Source organism: Manacus vitellinus, unplaced genomic scaffold (genome assembly GCF_001715985.3).
Source record: "Manacus vitellinus isolate BGI_N305 unplaced genomic scaffold, ASM171598v3 scaffold_35_pilon, whole genome shotgun sequence".
In the NCBI taxonomy this organism is placed as follows: Eukaryota; Metazoa; Chordata; class Aves; order Passeriformes; family Pipridae; genus Manacus; species Manacus vitellinus.
Window position 1 is genome coordinate 8,502,632 of NW_021940498.1, and position 27,160 is coordinate 8,529,791.

Below are 27,160 nucleotides of genomic sequence, written 5' to 3' on the forward strand. Positions count from 1 at the left end.
ACTGTAGATGAGGGCATAACTAGCCTTAGTTCCACCATATGGATAAAAAAAGCCAAACTTACTCATTTGATCAGATGAGGAAGGGTGACTGGTGTGTTTGTGCTGAACTAAAGGCCAGAAGAGTGCAGGCTACTCTTTCCCCTCTTGGAAAGTTTTTAGACTAGAATGTCTGGATGTTGTTATAAACTCTCTAATTTGTATCCCCTCACAACACAAAAACTTGTGTTTAAATGCAGAGTGTAATATCTACTGTGGTGCAGCATGAGAAGGAAATATTTCCTGCCTGAAAAGAATACTTTTAGGTCCCTTGTGGTGTGCCTTTTATGATGTAGGTCATCAAGTGTCTATTTTATTTTTTTTTTATTTAATAACAGAAGTAAAATTTGTAAGCAAAAAACCTGAACGTTTTCTGAGTGAGAAGGAGGGGAGATAAAGGAGGTACGGTGTTAAGTACTAATGACTAAGGAGAATGTCTTCCACTGTAATATTTATTTCCATGTTTTGGTCCTTAGGTCGTTGAGGACTATGCTGGGAGGTGGCAGGTTCCTTTGCCTCAGCTCCAGGTGCTCCAAACAGCTTTGTGTTGTTTCACCTCTGCCTGTGTGTCCTTCCCAGCAGAATGTGAGCACGTCCAATATGTGTTGAGTAGCCTGGCTTTGTAAGTACATCATTTGTTATTGTTTCCTTTACAATACAGGTCATAACAGCAACAGGGTCTCATGTCCTCAGAGCTTTCAAGAGACTGCTTTTACCAGGAGATGTATCCTCAGTTGCATGCAGCTACAAAACCTGGAATTTAGTTGTCATTTTGTGTCCTTGTTGAATATTCAGATTGGCTGTTACAATGTTTTGTAGTAATTTATCTCAAGTTTTTACTCTTCTACCTCCAGTGATGTAATAAGCCAAGTATTTCTTAAGATAATTTTCTTTAAGAAATAAGTCAATGATTTTTAAATGGATTTTTATGTTTGAGTCATCAAAATGCTTATGGGAATTACTTGTTTTACAGTTAACTGGCCCACAGTCACATTCAGCTTAAAGACCTGGAGAATGTTATGCCATAAATCTTGCTCTAGCTCCAATTTTCTTGATGCATTGGTGATTTTTCCCACACGAAGACTGAAAGTGTCAGGGTAATGACAAGTAAATAAGTCAAAGTCCCATTTATCTCTTGTTCTAAAACCCTGCTTTTCAGGGTTCAAGACCTGAATAGAAGAAGAAAAGTAAATGTTCAAGTGAATTAGATATACTTAAGCTGAGATGTACTTGATCTTCTCTCAGCAGATGAAGACAGAAACCTAAGCACTGAATTTATTGCAAGTTGGGTTTGAGTAAATCAGGTTTATTTGTCCAGCTGGTTAAACTGCTTCCTTGCTGAGCAGTGCTTTCAAATCCAGCTCAGTGTCTCAGCTCAGAATTTTCTGTGGAAATGTCTTGTTCCCCCATCTGATCATCACAAGTGAGTGAAGCTCCCCTGGTCTTCCTCTCTTAGTTTCCTTGGTCAGGAGGACTGGTTGTGTAATATTTACTGTTTTGTGTGTGTGAAACTATTTGACATACTTAAGGAATCACAAGACCACAGTTTTCAAACCTGGACTGCTCAGGTATCTGAGGATGACTGAGCAGTTACACCAAAACATGGTGACTTCTGTTGCTGGTTTTTTATCCCCCAGTTTCTAGGGGAAAAAACCTCAAAGTTCAGACCGTGCTTCTCTACTTCTAAATACGAAAGCTTGGGAGGTAAAGAGGTGGAAATTCAGGTATTTGTTGTGTGTGGGTTGGACACTCCCTGATAATTGAGAAGTGAATTGGTAGCTGAGTTCCTGCCACCCTGGTTTGTCTTGGTCTTTGAGCTCGGTTTACTCACTGAGTAAATTCCATTCCAGAATGTCAGATCATTTTTTCTCCTTACTCTGCCTGACTGGCATTTTTTTGCATGTGATGTGATATAAAGGGATCCCAGGGCTCAGTAGCTGCAGTTACCTGGGAAACCTTGCTGGAATATCTTTTGAAAATTGTGTGTATATTAAGTCTTAGTTCTTGGAGAGCAAAAAATCTGCCTGACTGTATTTTCATACTTGAGTAAGATTTCCTTGGTAACCAGACAATAAACTCTTAACAGTAACAACTGTTTTATTTCCTATATTTAATTCATATCGAATGGGGGAGCATCTGTATTGTCATTAATCCCAGGGGTTTTTCTACTGGTGCCAGTGGTCTTGGGCAATCTTCTGGTGCCAGTAATACCAAAGTAGTGATGTGATAAATCTAGATATAGATATAAATGTGGATGTGCAATGCTGCAGGTTTTAAGATGACTTGGACCAACTTGGAATTGCCTGAATTTTAACTGAATGGAAACTGGTATTGAGGAAAAAGAAGTATTTTGATGGCTTCCTTTATTATTCTGAAAAGAGTGTGATAAGCAGGTGCACTGATATAGAAGAAAATTACAGTTTACACTTGCTCACTATTAATTTACAGATTTTTTTCTCAAAGTCCTGTTCTTATTAAATCAGTCAAAGCAGATTTAAACACAAGCACACATCACTTGCTATAACTAGTTTTGTCTTATTATTTAAGTTCTGGTTTGGCTGCTTTCCAGATCCTGACATGACTCATGTCTGACCTTTCCTGAGAGTCAAATGTGCTGCAAAATTTTGTTTAACATGAAATGAGATAATGTTTTTTTCAGAACAAAGGACTTATTTAGATAGTGGTTGTTTTTTCATTCCATATATGAGTTGAGATTTGAGGACCTAACCTGAGGAAAAATTCTGTCACTGAACATAATGAATTTGTAACTTCATTTTTCTAGGTCTGTTTTTGGCTTAGCTTATCCCTGGTTAGGAAAAAAATTACTACAGCATAATCTAAAGGAAACCAAATTTTATGATCCTTTGCCATTATTACTATAGAAAACTTAATTTTGTCTGTGTGAATATTTTAATGCACAGTATTTCTGAAAATGTTATTCAGAGGAAAAATGAACTTTTTTGAATTTGCTTTTTTAAAACCATAACATTTTGTTTTGTACTTTGGGTGTTACCTTCAAATATTTTGAAGTTTGACTTGAAATTAGGGGATAACTGCAGTGAATTGACTTGTTCTGCAAAGGATTCCTTGTCCAGCTGTTCATGAAAACCTGCCTTTTGTTTCAAGAGCAGTTGCAACGAAAGACTAATAGGTCAGGAAAGAAATTGCACTGGCAAGATCTTGACTTAAAAACCTGTGAACAGGATTGTTTGTCTTAATCACTATATTTAAAAGAAATAAAATGCTAGACCGGTATTTTAAGATGATGGAAAACATGGAGGCCACAAGTCAGTTTAAATATAGATTGAAAGGATCAGCTCTGCTTGCTCCTGTGTCTGCCACTTGTTGCTGCACATGCACCTGATTTGTCTTAAATCTTGCTTTCTTCCTCAAAATTGCTGCACATCTGACAAATTCTTTGGCTCTTGAGAAGGTTCACTGTTGTATGGAGGATACAAGACCTCTTGAGGGAGAAGATCAGGCAGGTGCTGTGAGTCTTAATGCCATGAACTTGTGAAAAAAGTGCAGCAGGAGGGATTTTAAGTTGACTTTTCAATATAATCTATATTATTGCCAATTTGGTCTTGTTAGCTTATATAGAACTGTATTTGAGTGACTCCAGCATGGGCACGGGGTCTAGAATTGTGATTTTAAGTGCTGTGAAAATTAATAGACTTGTAGTAGTTTCATTTTTTTGAATGAATGTTTTTAGCTTGACTTGTCACTACTTCTGTTTTTTAGGAGTTTTTTTGAATTGCTGCTGTTCTTTGGAAAGGATGAGTTCTATGAAGATCCTTTGAAAGATATTTTAGGTTCAATCCAGGTAGTGTTGCCTGCTTTCATATAAACCTTGTAATGTTATTTTAGGTGATGTAAAGACAGTTTTTGTGGATATATAACCTGGAGGAAATACCCCATTGAAGGGAAAACCATTTATTCTTTCATTTATCATCAGTATTGCTCCATGAATCTACTCGGAGTAAGCAAAATGTACTTCTCTTTGTAGTACCAATCTTGCTAGTCATATTTTGTGCATTTCCTACATAGAAGAAGGAAGCTTTGCTTATTTGTGTCTATTTAGAGCTTAATGTCATCTAGTGTCATGACATGAAACCTCCTGTTTCCCCACTGTGGTTTTAAACAGTAAATTTGAAGTCGGAGCTCTGCCTCAGGTCAGCACAAATTACATATACAGCTGTTCTATTCTTGCATAGATTGGGACAAAGTTTTGTTTGACTTTATATAACTGCATAAGATAAGTGATCTTGGGTTAAAAATATGCCCTTTTTTTTTGCCAGATAAGTGTGGGCTTTGGTTTTGGTATTTTATGTAACCTGATTTTGAGGGTTGAGTTCACTGCATGGGACCACAGGCACTTGTACCACCATGAGAGGAAACTTTGTAGGGAAAGAAGGGATGAAAAACAAGGTTGTATCTTCTGTTAATGCTGATCATGGAGCTGCAGTTTGAAAAACAGCTATTCCTCAGTTATTTTTATGGTGATACCTGTCTGTTACTGCTTCTACAAATTAATGTATCAACATTGCTTACCTTTAATTATCAAACCAGCAGCCATTACTTGCTTGATTACAATTAGTGGAAGAATGTGGCAAGCAGTGGCTTAGTCTCTCATAAAAATATAGTGGGACAGTTTGGCAGTCCTACAATAAGTACTTGTCAAAAGCAGTCTCTGAATAAGAAAGACTTCAGCAAAAAATGTGATGTGTACTTTTGTATTACAGTTCTAAATTGCCTTTTTACTTTTAAACAATGAATGTATTAAAATATACCTTTGCACAGTTTTCTAAATAAAGAATTTCTGCCTCAGTTGTGTCATCAAACTGGTAGTGAAAAGCATTATTTCGGTTACTTAACCAGTGCTTACCATCAAACCTACGCTTTTGAATATAAAAGAAAAAATTGGTTTGAAAATAAAAGAACTTGCAGCAGGAAAGCATATGTGAAGAAGGTGATTGTATGTGCATGGAAACCATTCTTCAGCTGCATTTTTTATTTCAAAATTAGATAACTTTCTCATGATTAAAATTTTCTGTCCATTAATGTTAATATTGGCACTTTGCCAGCAAATAACAAGATGTGGGGATGAGAGGGAACTTGACATGTGAAAATCACGGGTGGCTAAAGCATTTCCTAATATTATAGGCAAACATAGTTTCTTATACGTGGAGATCTGGAGAAAAATGGTTGCTTGAGGGCTGGTGACTCATGTGGCTTAATTAATTTTTCCCTCCTGGAATTCAGACACCATCACTGGATCACAAATCCAGCACTGACACGTCTAAATCTGTCAGTAAAAGACTTTGTAGCTCCAATTGCTGACTGAGGAAATACTCAAACATGCATGGGTTTCTTGTTTTGTATCTTTTGGATAGCCTAACTGTTTTTAGACATCTTTTTCTTCTCCCTAATTGCTTTTCTTTTTGCACGTAGGAATGTCAGAACCTGCTAAACAAATACAGGAATATGAACCTGGAACTAGTGACTCGAATCATTCGAGATGGTGGACCATGGGAGGATCCAGTATTACAAGCAATTCTGAAAGCAAAGCCTGTGTCACAGGAATTAGGTACTTCATTTACCACAGTAATTTTCTAGAGCACTGAAAGATGTGTTAAATTATGCTTTTTTTAAACTATTAGTCAGGTATTGTCAGCTGGCATTGCACACAGTTTATTTTTCTGTAGTAAAACATGCTGGTCCCTCTTTTATTCGAAAGAAAGCTAAATTTCTTTGCTACTGGTTTAAGACTTATTTTATAGTGTAGAGCTCAGATTGTTCAGACACAGCTGGTTCATAAAATTCATGGCATGGATTTACCAAATCTAGATGTGCAACCCCTGACAGAGTATTGGAGACTGACCTGACTTCACTTAGGCTACTGGAGAGGATCTGATGTGTATTTATGTCTCATAAATACCCATCAGACTCATTTAATTTGTCTTTTAAATTGTAAATACTTGGGCTTGTGGCTTTTCTGGGTTCTGTTTACAGCAATGCCCATGATTACATGTGGCAGCTGTTCTCTGTTTGTGTGTGTGTAATTCCTAGAGCTGAGAGTAGGAGAAAGATGGAAACAAAATCACTGGAATGGTAATGAAAGTTCATAAGAGGAAAAATATCCAATCTACAGTGAAGTCTTTACTAATATCTTAACATTTACCAGCAGTGCTCACAGAGGATCTCTTAGAAGTTGTTTCTGTTTGATAGTGATGGAAAATGCTAGTTTTTCTCTAGTTGCTATGGTGTAGTGCATGATACAAACTCATTCCTGTGTTTATGACAGTGTGCTCATTCTGTAGAGAGAGGAAGAGGGTTAAAGTTGAGCCTGCCTCCTTAACCAGAAAAAGTATTTTGATAGCAAATTAACATGATTAAAGGGGTAGTTGTTTTGTTGTTTTGTCTCTGTTGTGAAGTAAGTGCTTGAGCAACATATTTGCCCATTATTTTTATAATATATCTGGTTTAGTTCTAGTCAAATATGTACAGAAACAAAGTGAAAACAAGTATTAACCTTGTTTTGTTCTGCATTGCACGGTTTTGGTGATTATGATGTGAGGTTAGGTCTCAATCTCTGTCTCTCCAACAAAGAATTAGTTTATCCTTTGCTATAATGATTCTCTTGGTCATCAAGAAACCTCTCTGGTAACAGTTTGAGGCTGTTTACTTAGTTTTAACCTGGCAGAGTAGGAATGAGACTGCCTGTTGTCACCAGATGATCACTTTGTTTCCTTTTGTTTCAGGCTGCATCTCCTTCCCCTCTGCCGAGATATTTTCTCTGCTTTTTATCTTCTGATATCCCCACACACCCTTGACATCTCATCTGTGATGACAAATGGTTTCTGTTAGATAATGACATTTTGGAAGCTCGTTCTTTCTCGTCTCACTTCCTCTAAAACCTGATTCTTGTCAAGTCTTACAGAAAGCAGACATTCTGTGCTACTTTACAGGCTAGCATTATTTGGTGTATATTTTGTATATTTGGCCATGTAGTTCCCACAGGGATCGTTATTTCTAATGGGGAAAGCTGCCTATTGCTGAATCACCAACCATTACTTGCAAAAGTCAGTTTGTGTGAACTACATAATCCTGTCTTGGATTCATTAACTGTCTGGAGCAGCTTAGGCCAAGACTAACCTCTCTGTGTCTGTCTTTACATGACTTGTAGCATACTTTGAGATGCTACATTCTATTTTGAGGTGACTGGAAAGAAAGGCAGTTATTGAGTTTAAAGAAAAATTGCAGGGTTGAAACACTGGAGCAATAAACTTGTGATAGATTAGGGAGAATAAAGTGGTCTAATGTGAGGATCTAGAAAAGATCATTAGAGAGGTGCACCCACTTAATTACTTTCTGAGGGGGTTGTTGACATCTTTACTTGGCTCTAGGGACTTTTCTGTATAATCACTTTTTCTTGCAGTGAATGACCTCACTTAGTCACTGGCTTTCCTTTGAGTCCTCTTGTTTACTGAGTTTGTACCCAGAAGTGCAAATGGATAGTGGGAATTAGATTTTTTTTTTTTCCTGTTAACAAGTATAATCTGAAACCTAACACCTTGAATAATATTCCTTTTGTAGTGTGTTACACCATTAGCTTCCATAAAAATAAAGATGCTAGAGAAATCCTGTTTCTAATAGAGATCTAAAGTATGTCTTCTAGGGATTTCTGAATTTCCAGTTACTTAAATGTTAAATATTTTTAGTATCTCAATTGAGATCATTTCACTCAAATATTAGCTTTAAGATTATCTTTTAGGTCTGAAAAACAGAATTCCAGAAATCAGGGGCTAGGATTAAAAGGTATTTAAATATAAATTGTGCCCAGTAGCACTTTTAGAGGAAGGGAAAAGTATATATTCCACTTCGGCAAGAAAAATCAAGGCATTCAAAGCTGCTTAAGGCAACAGCATGTGGATTGTAGTTAACCTTTTTCTCATCACTTTGAGGTCTTACATTTTAATGGGTAATGAGAATCCTGAGTTGTTTTAAATATTTGTGATTATAGTTTGGAAGTGATATCAATCCTATACTTTTGACAGTCACCCAGATTCCAGTGCTGAGAAAGGAGGGAATTTTTTAAAAAATGTTCACATCTTCTATATAGTGTAAATCTTACTAATCCTTTACAGCACCTTGTGTTAATCTGTTAGAAACAAAATACTGAACTAGATTACTGGTGTAAGAAAAATAACAATTTGTTTCCAGGCAGGAGGACAGATTTATGGTATTTAACTTAATATTTGATCGATTCTTTAGCAGAGCCTTAATTTTTTTTTTATATTATTTGTTGACATTGCACTATTAAAAACAACATAAAAATAATTGTTGGTTGGACTTCATATTCTAATTGCCTTTAAATCTTTCTTTTCTGTACAGTTAACAAATATTTAAGCTCTGAAAATCCACTGTTCTTTGAACTGCGTGCCAGATACCTTATTGCCTGTGAACGCATCCCTGAGGCAATGGCTCTTATCAAATCTTGCATAAATCATCCAGATATCAGTAAAGATCTGTATTTCCATCAAGCTCTTTTCACCTGTCTTTATATGTCACCATTAGAAGATCAGCTATTCCAGGAGGTATTGTTTGTCAGTATACATTGTTTTCATGAAGTGGGACTTTATACTTGCTGGGTACAAGTTGTCAAGAGGAGCGTGTGGAACTCTGCTTTTGTAGAACCAAATGTCATAAAATCAGGCTTAACTTAGTGCTGGCTTAAGCTTGGAGGTGGTAAATGTTAAGTGCCTGCAGATCTTGTTGACCTAAATGCAATTTTTTTGGTTCAAGTGTGCTTGTGGATATATTCCCTAAATAACTTAAATCATTAATATTTTGTGACTTCAGTGTATTGACTATTTTACTATAGACTATTATTTTAGTAAAAGCACTTGAGCCTAATTGATGCCAGTCCAGTGTTCTGTACATTATATAGTTTTGGTAGGCTTGAAATTTTTTAATGATGTCCTTTTGTGTAAAATGACACTTTAGCTGAATGTGGCCCTGCTTTTTCCAGTGGTAGCACTTACTAGATAACAGTGCTTTTCTTAACCTTGTTTTAAGAACAAGCTCCCATCATGCAAAGAAGTGCTTTTGTGTAGTATTTTAATTTTTCAGACAATTATTCTGATGGTCACTACTGTAAGAAATATGAAGGAGCTCTAGATACCTCCAAAATCTTAATTTACAGACCTACACAAAAGCTGTTCCAAAGCCATCCTATGTTAATAGCAATTCCTGAAGTTTTCAGTAACTTTAGTATAGCAAGGTCTGGTAGGTTTTTATTTCATGTCAGCCAACTGATCTAAATTGATTTTATTTTAATTGTATAGCACTTGTTGAGGACTGATTGCAAGAGTGGAATTGAGATCATCTGCAACACTGAAAAAGAAGGGAAGACTACCTTAGCCTTACAGCTTTGTGAATCCTTCCTAGTCCCACAGCTCCAAAATGGGGACATGTATTGTATATGGTAAATACTTTATTTCTGGTGAAGCAGCTTAGCAGGAAATAAATGCTTGTTGCCAAAATGAAACTCACCTAACTTTTAAGATGTAGCTCAAGTTTAAAATACCAGTTAAAAAATGTTCTAACACAATTTTTAAACATTCCTCATGCATCTGTTGTGCCTGTTTGCCTTTTTACACAGGGTCATGTGCAGTGGTAGTACATAGTACATAACATTTACTAACTGCTTCAAATTAAGAGAAGAGTGAGCCTTTACATACCTGAGGCTATAAATACCTAAAAATTTACTATAAGCATTTATGATTAGCAATGTGTAACAATATGCAGTCTGTAGACTCTTAGCAATGAAGATATTTTGCTCTGTAGCTGTAGTATGTGTCTAAATGTGTCTATAAAGAGAATATGTCATTCTGAAATGTGCTATTAATTATGGAAACTTCTACATCATAAGCAGAGCCATTACATAAATGATGGTCCTTTATAAAACATTTAAGTAAGAATGTCTTCATACACATTGAATCATCTTGATGCTTGGATGTTTTTAGGGGTAAAAAGTGTTTTCTAGAGAGTTGTTAACAAATTTCATCATTCTGAGGACGGAAAGGAAGGAAGATAATTCTTCTGTTTAGCCTTTGTAATTTGTGTACCTGAAGGAACATCTGCATTCCTTGATATAAAGTATGCTTTATTTGTTTGTTTGATGATGTAGTTAAAGCAAAACAGCTTAGCAAGGATTTGATCTTCTTCTTCCATCAATTGGAAGAAATTATTCATCTGCATAACTAATTTTCACATGGAGTTTAGAATCTCTAGGATTTCTGTGTTCCCAGATTTCAGGGAATTGAAAAGGTTTTTTTGTCTTGAAGTAATGAAGGCCAGACATGATAATGTTTGGTTTGTTACTAAATTTATTCCTTAACTACTGGATGAGTAATTGTTCAATCAAAACCTTTGGGATTATGGTTGACATACATTTATAGTACAACGTGTTGGCAGTAGCTGCTGGTGTTTTGCACTCAGTCTGTCCAGAAAAAGGTGGTCATGGCTGTCCTCACTGGAGTTCAACCAAAGTTCAACCAAAAAGGTACATAGTTTGTGTGAGCCCCGTGGCCACTTTAGAATGGAATCTCTATTTGCTGATTCCTGCCCAAATGCTGCCTCTCCTGGCTTCTTATTTTTTAGGGAATTGACAGATGTAACCTACATGTATTAATTACATGGTTAGTGCTTTCTGTTTCAGGGATTCAGTGTTTTTAAAAAATGCATTTTTAATACTGTAATTAAACCACCTTCTTATATCTTATGCTATATAATGTTAGCCTTGCTCTTACCAATCTGATTTTGCATCATCCATTTTTGAAATTGCTGTTCCAAACAAGATGTATCTCCTTATGTTCTGTCAAAGATGAAATTCCAGAAGAGACTCAAGTACTTTTGGATACCTGTTTTAGAAGGAAACGATCTCAGTCTTTTAATCTGCTGTTCAGAATAGAGAACTTGGGAATCTCTGGAAGAGTTCAGAGCAGTTACATCTGTGCAGCTCAAACAGCTGTTTCATTCTTTACAGATGCTGAGCCTTAACAATTGTGTTCCCAACAAGAGAATTCTGTATAATGCTTAATAGATCATATGAAGGCTGCATGTACTACATCATCATGACTACACTGTAATTCAAATTTTTGAAGAAGTAAGAGCCAGGTTAATTTAGCTTCGAGAGCGTATTTTTCCCTAGAGGAGATTTTAATGTCTTCAGCACAGCATAAATTATCTCACCTTGTCTGGAATTGAGGGCAAAAGTTAAGTAGCAAAGTTAAGACAGCAAAATAAATTAGAAAGTTGTAACTAGCAGATATTTGCTACCTGTATGAAGTCTTCAAGGTGAAACCGTCAACTGCCATCTCAGAGGAAGAGGAATTTTAAGCAACTCTGTTGCACAGCTCTTACTTTCATTGATGTTAAGAATAAATTCTAGATTTAGATGAACTGAATTGTTTGTGGGAAATCAAAGCAAACTGTGTTTGGTCTTACTAGACATACTTTCATACGAGGTATTGGTGAGAGGTCAGTCCATAGTGATGTAGTATTAAGGTGATGTCTCTTCAGCAAGACAGTGTTTTGATGGAACAGTCATAAACAGGCACAGCAGGATTGCCTTCCTTCTCTGCCAGGCAATTTTTTAAATGCTGTTTTGACTGTTTTCGAGTGATTCCTATGCAGTAAATTCAAAGTAAGTCAAGGAATTTTTACCACACGTTTGATCAGTCTTTTGATAAAGTGTGCTCTCTATACCCAAGGAAAGACAGACCTTCTGCTTACCAAAGGTATCAAAGGGTTGAGATCTAGCTCAGGCAGGGTGGGTTTAACCATCATCTTGTGTTGCTGATGGAGATGTGCAGTGGTTGTGGTATTTTGTAGGTAGTTGGAATGCATGGTTGCCTCTGGTAAAGAGGTACTGAGTTCTGTGATCTCACAGTAACCACTTAAATGGCCCTAACACAAGTCTATAAAAATTTAGGAAAGGCCTCAGTGTGAACTAACTTATACCATCCAAGAAATAAAGGTCTTTAAGTACTATACTACCCTGCCATAATGATAGTGCAAAGAGAAAACTCCCCCTGCCTATGTTGTCTCAGATTCATCATCTGTGTTCTGGTCAGTGGCACTGAAATATCTCAAGTGCTGCTGACTTCAGCATGAAAGTTGGTATCTAAAGCACAGAAGTGGTTGAAAGAGTCCAATCTGCTCCTTAAGAAGACTTTAATCCTTAATGATTGTCAAAGTCAGAAATGTGCTTGAGAAGAAACCACCATGTCTACAAGAAAAGTGATTAAAAGACTAAAATATAGGGTCTAGTCAAATGGTGGTTCTTCCCCCAGGGAGCTGTTCCTCATACTTTCAGTTTTCTCCATTCCCTTTTCAGCTCTTTCCTTGTACCAGCCATCACACTTGTCTGAGCACCACAAACCACTTCAGCCACTAATCTCTCACAAGGATAATTTGAGTTTTCTCAAGTTTTCTGGGATTAATGTTGAAATGGGTTGCTCTGAAATGGTATGAGGCAAAGCAGATATAAACTGGATTATTCAGTTGTGGTAACATATAACAGCAGAAATATTCAGTTCTTACTTCTGTACTTCACATTGAGACTTTTACTGAGTTGTTATGAATGGTTTGGTCCACAAAGACACTCATTTTAAACTTCTGTGTGAAATCAGCAAAGATGTAGAAATCAGATTTCCAGCCTGGTCAAGGCAGAGGTGGACAGCTTATATCGTTAGAAAACCTGCAAGACTAATTTTTTGAGCATAGAGCTGCTTATAGGTCTCCCTTTTCACAGTTTCATGATGTAAGCTTAATCTTTCTTTCAACTTTAGTTTTCTTGGGTTCTGAATGAAAGAAAACAATCAAGCTCTCTTGTCTAGCTCTGAAAATGTCAAGCAGAACTGTAGAGCTGTCCTAAATCAAAAGGTGAAGTTGGCGGTTTGTCGTAGGCAGTTCCATCACTTCCCTTCGTTCAGGCACTGACCTTACTAAGAGAAGCTTAATCCTGAAAGGTTTCATTTGTAGCTGGCACAGACTGGATACTCTGGAAGATCAACCAGATGTTTTGTCAGTAATTACATTTGTTTTCTGAGGGAGGACACTGGTGGAATAGAAAAGTGTCTTCTTTCAGAAAATGGAAGTCAGTCCTGTTTTCATTGTAATGTTGAGGTGGGATTTCTTCCTAAACAGTCCTAATTCATCTTCTCCTGTGTGAAATCTTTGTGCTAGCAAATCTTATCACTAAAAGTTAAGTCCAGTTGCCTTTCTGAGTCTCTGAATTAAAGTGCATAGAATGTACAGGCTGTACATTTCAATTAGCTCTATTTTACAGGCTGAGCACCTTACCTGTGTAGCAGCTCTGCTGCAGAGCCCAGCAGCCTGTTCTTGGCTTTCCTTGTCTCAGGCAGGAATGTTATTTGACTGAAGATCCCAGAGATGCAGGAATAGCTGTAGAGCCTGATACCTTCATATAATTGCTATTGGCAGAAAATTGTGTTGTAATGCACATAACTGGAGAACATCACTATTCCTGTTGCTGGACCTTAGCAGAAGTTACCTTTCTACAATGCTTCCACTTTCCACATTCAAAAGCTTCTTTTCCTGAAGGACTCTTCATCCTTGCACTGAAAGTACCTTGATCCTGAGCACACACAGAGCTTGATTTTTACTGCCTGTGATGTTAAGGGTTAGATCTGTACCATCTGATTTTATTGTGCAGTTCTCTCTATAAACTAAGCTGAATACATTAATATTTTGTTGAATATTTAATTGGCTCAGTGATAGGAGATACCCTGAATGCTTTAACAAAGTAATTAAGTTGCATTTCTCATTGTGCACGTTGTGGTGTTAATTAGATTGGTATTAAGCCCTCAAATATGATTTTAGTCACAGAACATGCAAATAATTGTTTTTAGTAATGCATCATGCTTAGTGATAGAGTTCTAAAACTCAATCTAATTGGAATATTTTATTCTGTACTTAATAGGGACCTGATCTTCATTTGGAGTAAACTGCAGCTTAAATCTAACCCTTCAAAACAAGTATTTGTTGACCACTGCTACCAGCTCCTAAGAATTGCTACAAATGTCAGAGTCATTTTCCCTTTCATGAAAGTCATTAAGGATGAAGTAAGTTCTGTTTGTTTTTACCTCAGCCACCATTCTTTTTGTAACTAGTTAAAGAGAAGTGATGTTTATATTGTATAATGTCCAATTTTTATGGAAAGTTAAAAAACAGGGGATAGGGAAGGACACTTAACTTAAAAATTTTGTCAAGTTCCAGAATATGCATCAATATTATGATTACTCTTGATTAGTTGTGGTTTTAAGGTTTTATTTTTACTGAATTCTGAACTTTTCTTTTTCTGCAGTAAGTTTGAGGAATGTCATCTTCTGTAAATAAATGTGGAAATTAATAATAAGTACATGAAATAGATCTGAAGATCTAAAGATTTATTGGTTGGGGGAGGGGGGTTCAGCCTGGCTTCTGAAGGAAATAGGACTTGTGTAATTGTATCCACCCTTCATCCTTGCTAAATTCTGAATCCTTTCACCAGTTCTAATCAAATCTGAAAAAGTGCTTAATATATCATAAAGGAAGAGCTAGAATAGTACAGGAGAAGACATTATTTTGCTTCAGAAAATTGCACAGTATTTCATGCTTCAGATGTTAGTCTTGTACTGCCTTGTACAAACATCTGCAAAAGATGTCACAGAATCACAGAATGGGCTGAGGTGGAAGAGACCCACAAGGATCATCGAGTTCAACCCTCAGCCCTGCACAGGCCCAGCCCCAGAGTCCCCCCCCGTGCCCCAGAGGATCATCCAAACCCTCCTGAGGCTCTGGCAGCCTTGGGGCTGGCCCACATTGCCTGGGGAGTCCTGGGCAAGTGCCCAGCCAGCCTCTGGGAGAAGACCTTTGCCAGAGATCCAACCTGAAAGCCCTGCCCCTGACAACAGCTCCGATGCCATTTCCCTGGGTGCTGTTCTCTGGGTCCCCTCAGGCAGAGCTCAGTCCGTCTGCCCCTCCTCCCCTGCCGCAGGAATTGGAACTGCACTGAGGTCTCCCCTCAGTCTCCTCTTCTCCAGCTGAACCCACCAAGTGCCCTCAGTGTCCTCACATGGCTTCCCCCCAAGGCCCTTCCCCATCCTCATTGCCCCCTTTGGACACTCTCTAATGGCTCAATACCTTCCTTACATTGTGTCCCCCCAAACTGCCCCAGTATTGCAGGAGAGAGCAGGGCAGAGCAGAGCAGGACAATCCCCTCCCTGGTGCCCCCAGGACAGGGATGTCCCTCCTGGCTGCCAGGGCACTGCTGACTCATGGCCAAGTGGCCACTCACCAGGACCCCCAGGGCCCTTTTCTGGCACTGCTTTCCATCCTCTCATTCCCAGTCTGTCTGTCCATCCGGGGTTGCCCCACCCCAAGGGCAGAATCTGGCCCTTCCCCTTGTTGAACTTCCCATGGTTGGTGATTCCCAGCCCTGGAATCTGTCCAGGTCTCCCTGCAGGGCCCCCTGTTGAGTTCAACAGCTCCTCCCAGTTTGGGGTCATCTGCAGACTTGCTCAGTGTCCCTTCCAGTCCTGGTTCCAAGTAATTTATGAAGATGTTGGAGAGCACAGGGCCCAAGATGGAGCCCTGTGGAACCCCCCTATGACAGGTCACAGTCCGATGTCACCCCAGTCACTGTCACCCTCTGTGCCTGACCCCTGAGCCAGTTGCTCACCCACCACACGATGTGTTTATCCAGCTGTGGGCTGCACAGTTTGTAATCAAAAGCACACAGGTATGTGAGTTGTTTCCCAACAAATGTTGTTATTTATCATTAACCTGATTTAACAGAGCTCCTTCCTATTTTATGCCCTAAATAAACTGTAAATTATTTTTCATGGGGGCTGCTGTACAGATCGAAATGCAGTAATTTGCTGCTGTTTAAGAGTTCCATCCTGGTATGTATTCTGAAAAGCTTGTGGTGGTATTAATAACTTCTATTTCCATCTGAATAGTCTTATTTTTTAATAACCTACTACATATGGAGCATTGTCTACATTTGTTAACAAACATTTAAATATAGAAGGTATTAATTTTTTCTCAGCTCCCTGAAACTCTTTTGACTTTAATCTGCTGCCTTTTGGGCAGTGTGTTTCTGATTGTCCCTCTGAGTTACAATTTCATGACAGTGCCCCCAGCCTGAAGTGTGGAATAGGAATTCTGAAAATTCAAGCCTTTTAGAATACTTGGCCATGAGTTGTTATGGTTTCCCTGGCGGTTTTTGTTCAAAATTGCAAGCTGCATTGCCCTCATTTTTATGCAATGCAAGCTAAATGAGTTAGAACAAGGTCAAAATATAGAGTAGCTGTGTTATAGTGTAGAACAGCCTCGGCAAGGAAGAGGCAGACAGGAGATACTCAGAGATCAGATATTTGTATTATGTTTTAGATCAGATTTCTTGCAGTCTTAGTTTATACCCCCAAATAATTAGTTGTCTAACTATAGAACTGCATGGCCCAAAAGTTTTTGTATCTGTATTTATAGTCTTGTTTGAGCAATATTTAAAAATGTCCCTGCCTTTGGGTAAAGTTTACTAGCAGGATGCTTTCTGAACTTCTGTTTTACGAGTAGATGAATATAAATACATGTGGTGTTGATGTTCGGGCATTGTTTATACTAGTTGTGTTTTGTTTTATTTTTCCTGTGGGTCTGATATTTTTTATTTTACTTTCAAGCTGTAGATTTCTGTAAGCCCATCAGGAAAATAGCTGTACTTTATAACTGGGTACACTATAATTTCCTTTCTGCAGGTTGGTGAGGATGGTCTTCAGATCTGTGTTGAGATCTGTGGATGTGCCCTACAGCTGGACCTCCGTGAAGATCCCAACATGAAAAGTCTTATTTATAAAGCAATTGCTCATTTTCTGCCAAATGACTTGGAGATCCTCCGAATTTGTGCTCTTTCCATCTTTTTTCTGGAGCGCACCTTGGAATCTTACTACACTGTTGAACATTTATATAAATGTGCAGATGAAGAATACAATGAGTGCACTAGTTCTGTTCAAAACCGTGTGCGTTTTGAACTGCTTCCCATTTTGAAAAAGGGTTTGTTTTTTGATCCCGAGTTTTGGAATTTCTTGATGATCAAGCAGAATTGTTTGGCGTTGTTGGGGGATAAAGCCTTGGATGGCTTAAGTGAAAGTACACTGGAAAACTCAACTGCAAATCCAGAGAAAACAGCAGAGTACAGGGCTCTGAGTGAGGAATGTGTCTGTTTGACTGATGTGAGCAATGGGGAGCTCGACCCTGGAAACTGCTCTGGAGCCCAGTCCAAAGGTAATGCCAAAAAGAACCACGAAGCTCTGGAGGCATCTAAAATGTCGAATGCGAGTGAACCCAGGCACCGCTGTGTGCTGTGCAACAAGGAATTCCTCGGTGATCACATCGTGAAACACGCACAAGCTCACCAGAAAAAGGGCAGTTTTTCCTGTGTACTTTGCACCAGAAAGTTCAGGCAAAAGGGACTGATGCTGAAGCACTTGAGGAATCATGTCAGGAAGATAGAAAGGCAACATCTTGCTGCAGTTCTTGAGGCTAGTCAGCAGGCTCCTGCTCTTAAGGAACTAGGATGTTCTGAGGTTTCTCTCCCTCTTGAAAATGGGAATTCCGATGGTTCCAAACATACTGAACCAGCGGCTGCAATAGCTCCAAGTGCTGAGCAAGTGGTCCAAGAGGAGGATGAGAATGCAGAACAGGTTTTTGATGTGGTGGAAAACCATCTAAGTGACCAGGATGATGCTACTGAAAATAGTAGTGACAGCTGTTTTAATAATGTTCCTGATGCTTTAAGTACAGAGAGTTTGCCTGAAGATGATGAGAACTCCAGTAAAGAGTCACCTGTTCTGCATAAAGTGAATGGGGCTTTTTGCCCTCAAAAAGACCTCGATGCTTTGGATGAGGAGGGAACCTTTAAGTGCCCTGCTAATGGTTGTGCTAGAGTATTTAAAAAGATAAGGTTCCTCAATAAACATGCAAGGAAAAGTCATCCAACTGATCTGAAGGTGCAGCAACATATAATGAAATGGAATAAAGGAAAGTGTCGGTTCTGCCAGAGAAAATTTGCTGATTCTCAACATTTTATAGACCACCTAAAGAGACATGTGTATCCAAATGTTTACTTTTGTTTACACTTTAATTGTAATCAGAGATTTAAGCTGTCAGCTGAGCTTGCAGAACATACAAAAAGTCATAGTGTGTTTAAAGCTCAGTGCAATTTTTCAGACTGCTGTGAGCTATTTGAGGAGCTCCCTTTGCTGTATGAACATGAGGCTCAGCATTATTTAAATAAAACCCCAGAATGTTTGGAAGATGCAAGTGAAAAAGATTCTTCAGATGATCCTTCAGAACTTTGTAGTTTCCAGGATGATGATGAATCTGTTAATGAAAAAGAAACTGTAGATTTACCAATTCCAACTTGGAAGTCAAGGAAGGATTCTACAGAACCAAAGACATATATTCAAAGTGTGGAGAAGAAAGCAAATAATGTAATTCACAATGGAAATGAAAGTTCATCTGAGGGTAGTGCTACCACTTTAGGTTCCATAGACCAAAAGACACCTGTGTTACAGCCAAATTCTGAAAACTGTCATGTTGTTAGTGACCAACTAGTCAATGGGCACAGTGACCCACATCAGACGTCATGCAAGTCATCACAGACACCTTTGGACAGAGTGGCAGATGAAACAAGGACAGAAAATGGGTCAGTGTTACCGGTTTTACAGAATTGTCACGATGCACCACAAAATAATAATAATGCTGCTGCTGCTGCCTCACAAGTACCTTCTAAACCAAATCAGACAACAGAGACTACTTCATATGGTGTCATCTTAACAAAACCCTACGTCAGACCATTGCCTCCGAGTTACCTTGACGAACGTTACATTAGCATGCCAAAACGGAGAAAAATTTTGGCCGAGGAAGTAGATGCTTACTCTGAACAAGATAAAATTTGTAGCAAAACAACAGAAAGATTTAGATGTGGCAACTGCTTGACCATCTACTGTAATTCAGAAGCACTTGAGGCTCACCTTGCACAAAAGAAGTGTCAGACGCTCTTTGGATTCGATTCAGATGATGAAAGTAAGTCCTACAGTCCTGGGTTGGTTTCTTTGGGGGTAAATACCAATCAGAAAATGGTCTTTGAAATCAGACAGCCTGATGGAATAGATATGCTAGAACTTAGACAACTAAATCAGAATACTTGGTTAAATTGGGCTTTTGAATGGACATGCTGTTTAGAACAAGAAAGCGGTGATGAGAATTTGTAAGCAACTCTGATGGAAAAGCCTTCTCCTCAAACAGAAGGGGTAATTCAGTCTGACTTTCCTTGCATGTTTGAAACTAAACATGTTGAAAAGCATAAGCGGTGTTCTAGGTTAAAGAATGAGTTACTTTTTGACCCCAATGCCTTCTCTTTTACAGGTGCCTGATCAATGTTGTGGAGGAAAGTATCAGATAAGGAGTGGTGTAAGGAAACACTACATGAAGAAGCATCAGTTCGTTTCCCAGTTGGCCTTAAACATGAAGCAGTCTCAAATTACTAGAGAGAAACATGACCTTGATAAAGACAAAGCACATTTTCTAGACAAAACTCACAGAGGAGTAATAGGAGCTCTGCAGGTCTTGAGTCCAGAAAGGTTGCTACAAAATCCCCAAAGTACCAGTCCTCTGAAAAGCCATGTTCATTCCAAATAGATGATTGAAGGTGAATGGCACAGCCTTTCTAGCAGGAAGGTTTAAGGAAAATAAATAAGGCAGGCAGAGGAAGCAGAGATGTTAATTGCCTTGTGGAAAACCAGCCAATTCTGAAAGCTGCTTTAGTTTGTGTCATTAAAGGGGTGTCTGTCCACACAGCTGGGAAGGAATCATTCCGGAAGGTGTTAATTATTATACTATGGATAAGAAATGCATAAAGGAACCATGCATTCTTTTTTCAAAGCTCAAGTATGTGAGTCCATTATCTGCTCAAAAGCATGGAGCTCATTTAATAAACTTATACTCAGAATCCAAAGAGTTATGTGGAAAGAAATCTTAAGATAGATGGAATGCTGGAATAGCCAAAAACTCGAAATACAGCACATGCAAGGAAAAGTGAGTTGATGTGATATAAAACTTAAACACAATGGAAATCAGATGCAATGCAAGAGAAGCCCTTTGCAAGGATAAGGTGAAGGTGTAGGTAAAGAGTGTCCTGTGAAACATCTGTTGTAGGTGTGGGAAGGCCAATCCAAGCAGTACATGCACAGATTCATGTGGATTTTAACAGGAACTGATTGAAACAAATGCAGAATGTTGAGGAGGTTAAACTTGCATTACAGAGCAGAGTTTATTATTATGCAAATACAGAGACCCCTCAGCTGTTGGTGTAACTGAAAAGAATTTGAGAAGGCAGACAAAAGCAGAGCACAGGTTGGAGGGGATAAAGGTCAGGAAGAGCCTGTTTTACATGTGTGATAAATGGTGGTAGGCCACAACTCAGTACTGTAACTACTTATTTACTGTCTAGAGGGAGGGAGAAAATAGGTTTGGATTCAATCTCTTTAAGACACATTGTAACTTTATTTAGTCATCATCATGGCTGGGCTTCGAGAACGAAGATTTAGGAAGGCTCTATCCACATTTGTTACAGGCACGCTGGTGGCTAATGAGGCCAATATGAGATAGACATATCTGATTGCAAAAGGCACAGCAGAAAGACTCCTTAGATGGTGTATTCTGCAGAAAACGATTCTTTCTGCGTTGCCTTTTCTCCTCAAGGGTGATCCTGCTGCGTTCTCAAAGGAGACAGCTGTGTTATAGATGGGGTGTCTCCAGGCCTCCCGATTGGAGGCCAGAGTAGACCAGTTATGGTGATCAATATGGCCAAGGCTGAGATGTTGTTTCAGGCAGTCCTTGTATCTCCTCTTTGGGGCTCCTCTCTTGCAGCAGCCAGTGGCAAGTTCACCATAAAGCAAGATCTTAGGGAGGGGGTGGTTGGTCCTTCATCCTGGAGACGTGCCCTGCCCAGCACAGCTGTGTTCTCAGCAACATGGCCTCAATGCTTGTGACTGCTGCTTGTTCTAGAACAGATGTGTTGGTCACATCATCTGACCAGCGGATGTTTAAGATTGTTCGGAGGCAGCGTTGATGGAAGCGTTACTTTATTTAGTAGCATCCCTTGAAAAGAGCCTTTCCCAGCAGTTGGTGGAGGAGTTACTGAAATGTTAAGCACTTTATTCGAAGTTCACTGTTCATAGAAACAATCAGAATGTGAAGACATGAAGTGTGAGTCTTTCAGCTCTATGTGTAACACTGAAATAGAGAACATTTGGGAACCAAAAGGATGCCCTTGTAGTTTTTGGTCTTCCCACCCCAGGCAGAGGTGTGGCAAACACACACATTGCCCAATTACTGTGCTAATTTCTCCTCTCATTTATCTCACACTGTCTTGCCACCTGACAAGATTTTATTTGGGATCCTGTTCTATGCGGGTAAAATTTTAATGTGATTGTAGGCAGGGGAGGGATAGTGGTGATAGTGGTGTTCAGGGATGGAGTCTTCACAGAAATGTGGGATGGCAAAGCCCAACTGCTCCCGCTCAGCTGGTTTATTTATGGAATAGTTCATCACAGTGTGTGTAGGGCTTAAATCAACAGATATGGAAAAACTAATGCATAAAAAATCAAGAGGTGCATACAACCTGTTCACTGTAGCAATGGCTCATGCTTGCAAAGCCAAGGGTGTTGTAAGATAGGCTGTGAAGTAGTTCTGGAACTAAACTCAGTAGCTCAGCAATGCCTCTGCTAATAACCCTCTGTGAAAGTAAACAGATTTGCATTCCTTCTGCTTTGTTTTCCCCTCCTGGGAGGTAAAAAGAATGCAAATTCAAAATCTTAACTCTTGAACTCTAGGAAATTTTTGCCTTAACTTTGAGTTGAATTAACAGAAAAGGTTATAAAATTATGATCACAGGTATGTGTGCATTACATCAATACCGATCATGGCCCACTTTCAGAGATTTGTATGACGTCTGAGGCACCAAAGAAATTTTTTTTGCAGTTGCAAAAAACCTGATTTAAATGCATCGTTCATTATATATACATATATACACACAATATATATATATTTACATATATAAATACATTAAAAGTTTGTTTTAAATTTAAAGAGGTCCTTATCAGACAAATGCACTTTGACCTTTTTTGCTTTCAAGTTACCAACTAATTTTTAAGGACCCAGTTTTCATGTTGAATGTTCCCAGGCTCCCCTTTCTTTGCTTAACTTTGTTAATCTAGTTAAATTTGCTTAAATATATTTGGGGGGGAAAAAGGTTAATTTTAAAGTATTACAGTTCTAAAAATCTGAAAACCGAGTCAGCAGATATGACAAAAACGTTTGCGTAAAATCTTTTCAATGTACCTTTAATCTTTGGTGCTTTTTTGCCTTTTCCCTGGAGCTCCATGTGTTTGAAGATGCTTTAAAATCACGATTGAGACTTGTATTTTCTTTGGTTTTAAGTGTGTAGATAAATGCATCTGTGTCCATGCATAAACTGTGACCATAATTTTTTGTACCTGCATTAAACTCATTTTTGTTCAAAGATGCTTTTCTTGGACACCACCATTTGTTGATGTTATGTGTTCAGTAGATACACTCTGGAGAACAGGAAACATGAATTCTTCTGTAGGTGAAAATTAGCAAAAAATCCGAACACTTACCAGAAATACGGTAAGTGTAAATTAAATTGACCTAAGGTAGCAAGTGGGTGGTAACATTTTTAAGTCATGAATTTACTTCAGAAGACATTGCATTTTCTTTAAGCTCCTCTCTGATACCTGTTGGTATTCTCATATAGTTGCAGTTTAAGCAACTTGAATCAGAAGGAAAAGGGTACTTGTGTAATGTGTGTGGGATAATTCTCCATGCTTTTTAAGGATCCTTTAGTACGTTGAGTATTACCCTGTACTAAGCCTGCAACTTCTAGGGCTGAAAAAGGCTACAAATCTAGATCTGAAAGTTGTTTTTTTCCCAAGCATTAAGAAGCATTGTATGATATAATTGGAAATCCTTCAAGATGTATCACTTTGATTCAATAAATACTAAAATCCATGTGTAATGTAAGCCTGCAATTCCCTTAAAACTGCCTGAAGTTACACATGATCTTGGGAGCTTTGTTGGATCAAAGTTTGTGCATTTGTTGTGGATAATTGTGTTCCAATAACATTCCTCCAGTTGGCTGTAACTTGGATTTGGACTTTGCTTTTAAGACTCTTCTCTAACCTGATCATGTTTCACCGTAAAGATCATGGAAGTTCTAACTTCAAAGAGTTGCCATTTGGTGGGCACCTTTCACAAAAAAAAAGGAATACTGAAAGTAGGTTGAAAGTGGTGATATCTGTGGGGAAAGGTCACTGGTACTTTGGTTATTTAGCCATATTCATTAAAATTATATAAATTGTATAGTTTGGATAATTTATAACATTAAACTTTGTGATTTTAATATCACATTGAAGGTTCAGCTGTACTCATTTCTTTTATTGTTTAACACCAGTGCTATGGACAAAAGACCCAAAGAGGGTGGTAGTGTTACTATTTTCTTAATTTATTTGGTACTGTATAACACCTTTCTGATTAAATGCAGTGTATGCATTTTGGGACTCTTAATTTGTAAAAGATGTTACAGGTTCAGCAAGAAAGGAAATTTGTGCTTCCTTGTTGAATGTTAAATTATTTTACTTTGCATTTTATATAAGAGTACAAATTAAAACTGAGCCATCAAACTGCAATAAATCTACAGTAGTGTTTCATTTTAAAAACCTTTTTGTACTGTACATAGATTTGTTCAATAAAACATTGTCTTTGTTGTTGATAGAAATTGATCTTGTCTTTTGGAGAATGCCTCTGAAAATGCTGCTGCGACCTTCCTAGCTGCTGTGTTGTGTTTGGTATGGGAGAGTTGGGTGCCACGGCTTGATGTTCCAGAGGTGTGGATATTTGCATTTGAATAAACTAAGCTTCAAAACAGGGGTGTGGAGGGGGCATTTAACTGCTAAAGTGGTTTCCTGGGGCTCAAAACCCAAACAGGGCCACAGACAAGTCTGGATGCAGCTGTTCCAAGATCCCTCTGCTTCTGGTTGTCTTCATCATAAAATTGTTCAAGTTCTTCAGCGACCTTATATTACAAGTACAAAATGCTGCCCTAAACCTCTTGGGAAGGCACTGATATATGGAGCTGAGCCTCGGTTTTTGCACTTCATGAACTTATGTCTGTCTCTGATAATGCTGCCCAGAGAGATAGTAGCCTCTGGTGTGATACACTTGTTTTTCACTGCTTTGTTTGGTCCCCTTGATTGAATGGTGTAGTCCAGAGACAAAGACAGTGTAGTTGCCTTTTTTTGGATTTTGCTTCTGGGAGTTCAGTACTTTAATCTGAAAACATTGGTTTATTTAGAATTATTACTCACAGTCCTGTAAATTCTTAATGTTCTTTGAGTTTCATGTGACACAGCTGAACTGTGAGGACTAAATATTGAGCTTTGAGCCCAAGGGGAGGTTGAGGTGCCTGGATCAAGGAAGCACCTAAGAACTAGGGAGACCTCAAAAGACCAAAGGGGTGCTCAAGGGAGCTTAAAATAGTCTAAGTAAGTTTAAGACAAAGGCCAACTTTGAGGTTCTTGAGTATGCAGGTAACTTTGTACATACTGAATTTTGTATGTTGGGAAGTTGAAAAGATCATTGGGAACTATTTTTAGAATTATGTAGGAAAAAATAACCATCAATTATGACAGGTATAAAATACATAAATAACAATTTGTAAGTGTATTTATATAAATAGGTATAAAGGTTATGAAATGTAGTTGAGTGGGAGGTACAGTGAAACTCAATGTCCATCATATGGTTACCACCTGCTGTTGTCTATTTTGACAGTATTTATTTATTATTTATGTATTTCAGGCCATACCTGTCACCTTTGGCTGTCAGCATAACCAACATTATTATTGTAAGCTAATTTTCTGAAAAATTTAGTGTAGGATTGCAGTGGTAGTCAGTTAATGCAGTGGCCAGTGTCATTTTAAGTATGTAAATATCCTTTATATTGATATAGTTTATGACTCTGCCCACCTACAAAACAGCTACTTCTACAGATGGCACTAAAATGTATTATGTGTTTGCTTGTATTGTAATTTCTGATTTATTTTGCTTAGTGTTTGAAGGAATTGTGGTGATTTGACCATGACTGGACACCAAAGCTGCTCTGTCATCCACTTGCTCAACTGAACAGGAGAGAGAAAATGTAAAAACAATCTGGTGGGTCAAGAGGATCCCTTGTAATGACTCCTTGAATTAAGACAGCAGTTTAATATTCCAAGAATTCTATTCACCTTTAGGTTCATATAGGCTAATAATTTTTCTGTTTCTTCCCCTTTAGGAATGCTACTTTAAATTCTTGCTCAATGCTCGAGTCAATTAAAAGTTTGTATAAAAACTGTAGGAAATTCCAAGTTGTGAGAAAGGAAAAAAAAACAAACAAAAACAAAACACCTACTTCTAAAATAATTCCCTTTCTCCCACCACCACCTCCAAAGGGGAAGCACTTGCAAGGTGCACGTATAATCCTGCTGAAAGGGCTGGCCTTGATTTAAAACAAGATATTATTCCCTTGAAGGCTGCAAATCTAAAAAGGTTTGTTGAAATATGAGCAAAACGAATTTATATTTTTCAGATGCATTTTCTAATTTTTAGTTTGCAGGATTGAGATTAATAAATTCAGAATTTCAACAGCTCAACTAACATGGTGACATGTAGGTAGTCCCATTTTTGAGGATTTTGCTCTGTAAACTCCACAGATAAGTAGAATGATGCACTACATGTTGTGGTGGGAGGTCTGTCTTGTACATGAAGAGTGTGCAAGTCACTGGATGTATGGAATATAATTTGGTCCAGCAGACAATAAGCATTATTATGTTTAATCTTTCCAGATGCTTTAGGACTCAGTGTTTATCTGAATGTTGGACTTGCAATTCATGGGCAAAATTGGGTCAGCTGTTTCTGGTTTATTTGGAATTCATTGCTCCAGCTCAAGAGAGCAGCTGTTCCTCAAGCTGGATGTGTGTTGGTTTTCCTTCTGATGAACCTGGAGATCTGCAGGTTTTTAGATCTCAAAGAAGACACAAGCATGTAAAGCATATGGGTAGTATGGGGGGTAGGAATGTGTTCTCTGTTCATGTAAGTGTTCTGTCTTAGGTTTACATGATCTTGAGGGCAGGCATTTGTTGCTACAGATCTGAACAGAGCCCACCACAGTGACGAGTTCGGTGGTTTGTGCAATAACATCATCAGTAATTTTAACTTGAATCTGCAGGTGATGGTCTGTGTGTCTCTACAGAATACAGTAAGTCTTCCTGGTTTTGAAATTACAGGCAGCTTTGGCACCAAAACGTGGCCTCCTTACACACCCATATTAAAACATGGGGTTAATGAGAGGGCTCCTTTTTCTGCCACACCAATGTCAAGCACTCATTGCCCCTTAATTTTTCTTGGCACATAGCTCAACTGAAGCTCCTGCTGCCTTCTTTCCCCTTTTTTTGTTCATCTTTCCTCATTTTCCTTTTCTTTCTCTCACTCATAAAGTGACCATCACTGGTTTTTCTGCCCCTGGCAGAGAAAATACTGCCAAGTGGAGGAGCAGCACAAGGCTGAGGCCTTGCATGTGGTAAAAAAAAAGCACCTTTGACTTATAGAACTTCATTAGGCATGTGCTGTGCTGTCAGATTTCCCACTCCTGGGGATGTGTATCCCTTGCTTGGCATGAGTTCTTAAGGGGTCCCACAGCTCCCTCAGTCACAAGTAGATGATTTGCTCGATGCCACAGAGGCTGCATCTCAGATATTCAAAAACGAGTTGGTCCAGCGACCACCATAGAAGCTTGAAGCTTCTCAGTTGACTTCCAAAGGCTGTTTCCACCACGAGCATCTGCCTGGACCACAGCAGGCACACTGAGCCATTCCCGAGGATCTGGCGCACAGCTGGATCCTGCTGGAAGCCTTGTTTGTAGGAGTCCTCCAACTCC

General features: G+C 38.6%; 1 protein-coding gene across 2 annotated transcripts; it reads left to right on the forward strand.

Annotated features, from left to right (window-relative positions):
• The first annotated feature begins 516 nt into the window (after positions 1-516).
• ZNF654 (zinc finger protein 654) lies at positions 517-23,961 on the forward strand. 2 transcript variants are annotated; one of them, XM_018077116.2, is made up of 9 exons: positions 517-658; positions 3,778-3,859; positions 5,488-5,623; positions 8,431-8,633; positions 9,384-9,523; positions 14,048-14,189; positions 16,863-19,191; positions 19,534-20,676; positions 21,260-23,961. In XM_018077116.2, the coding sequence occupies exons 3-8, from the start codon at positions 5,521-5,523 to the stop codon at positions 19,539-19,541; spliced, it is 2,925 nt and encodes a 974-aa protein (XP_017932605.1). In that variant the 5' UTR covers positions 517-658; positions 3,778-3,859; positions 5,488-5,520; the 3' UTR covers positions 19,542-20,676; positions 21,260-23,961. The 2 variants fall into 2 exon arrangements, with proteins under 2 accessions (XP_017932605.1, XP_008918421.2); XM_008920173.3 differs by lacking the exons at positions 517-658; positions 3,778-3,859; positions 8,431-8,633; positions 9,384-9,523 and having other exon boundaries at positions 5,522-5,623.
• The last annotated feature ends 3,199 nt before the right edge of the window (positions 23,962-27,160 follow it).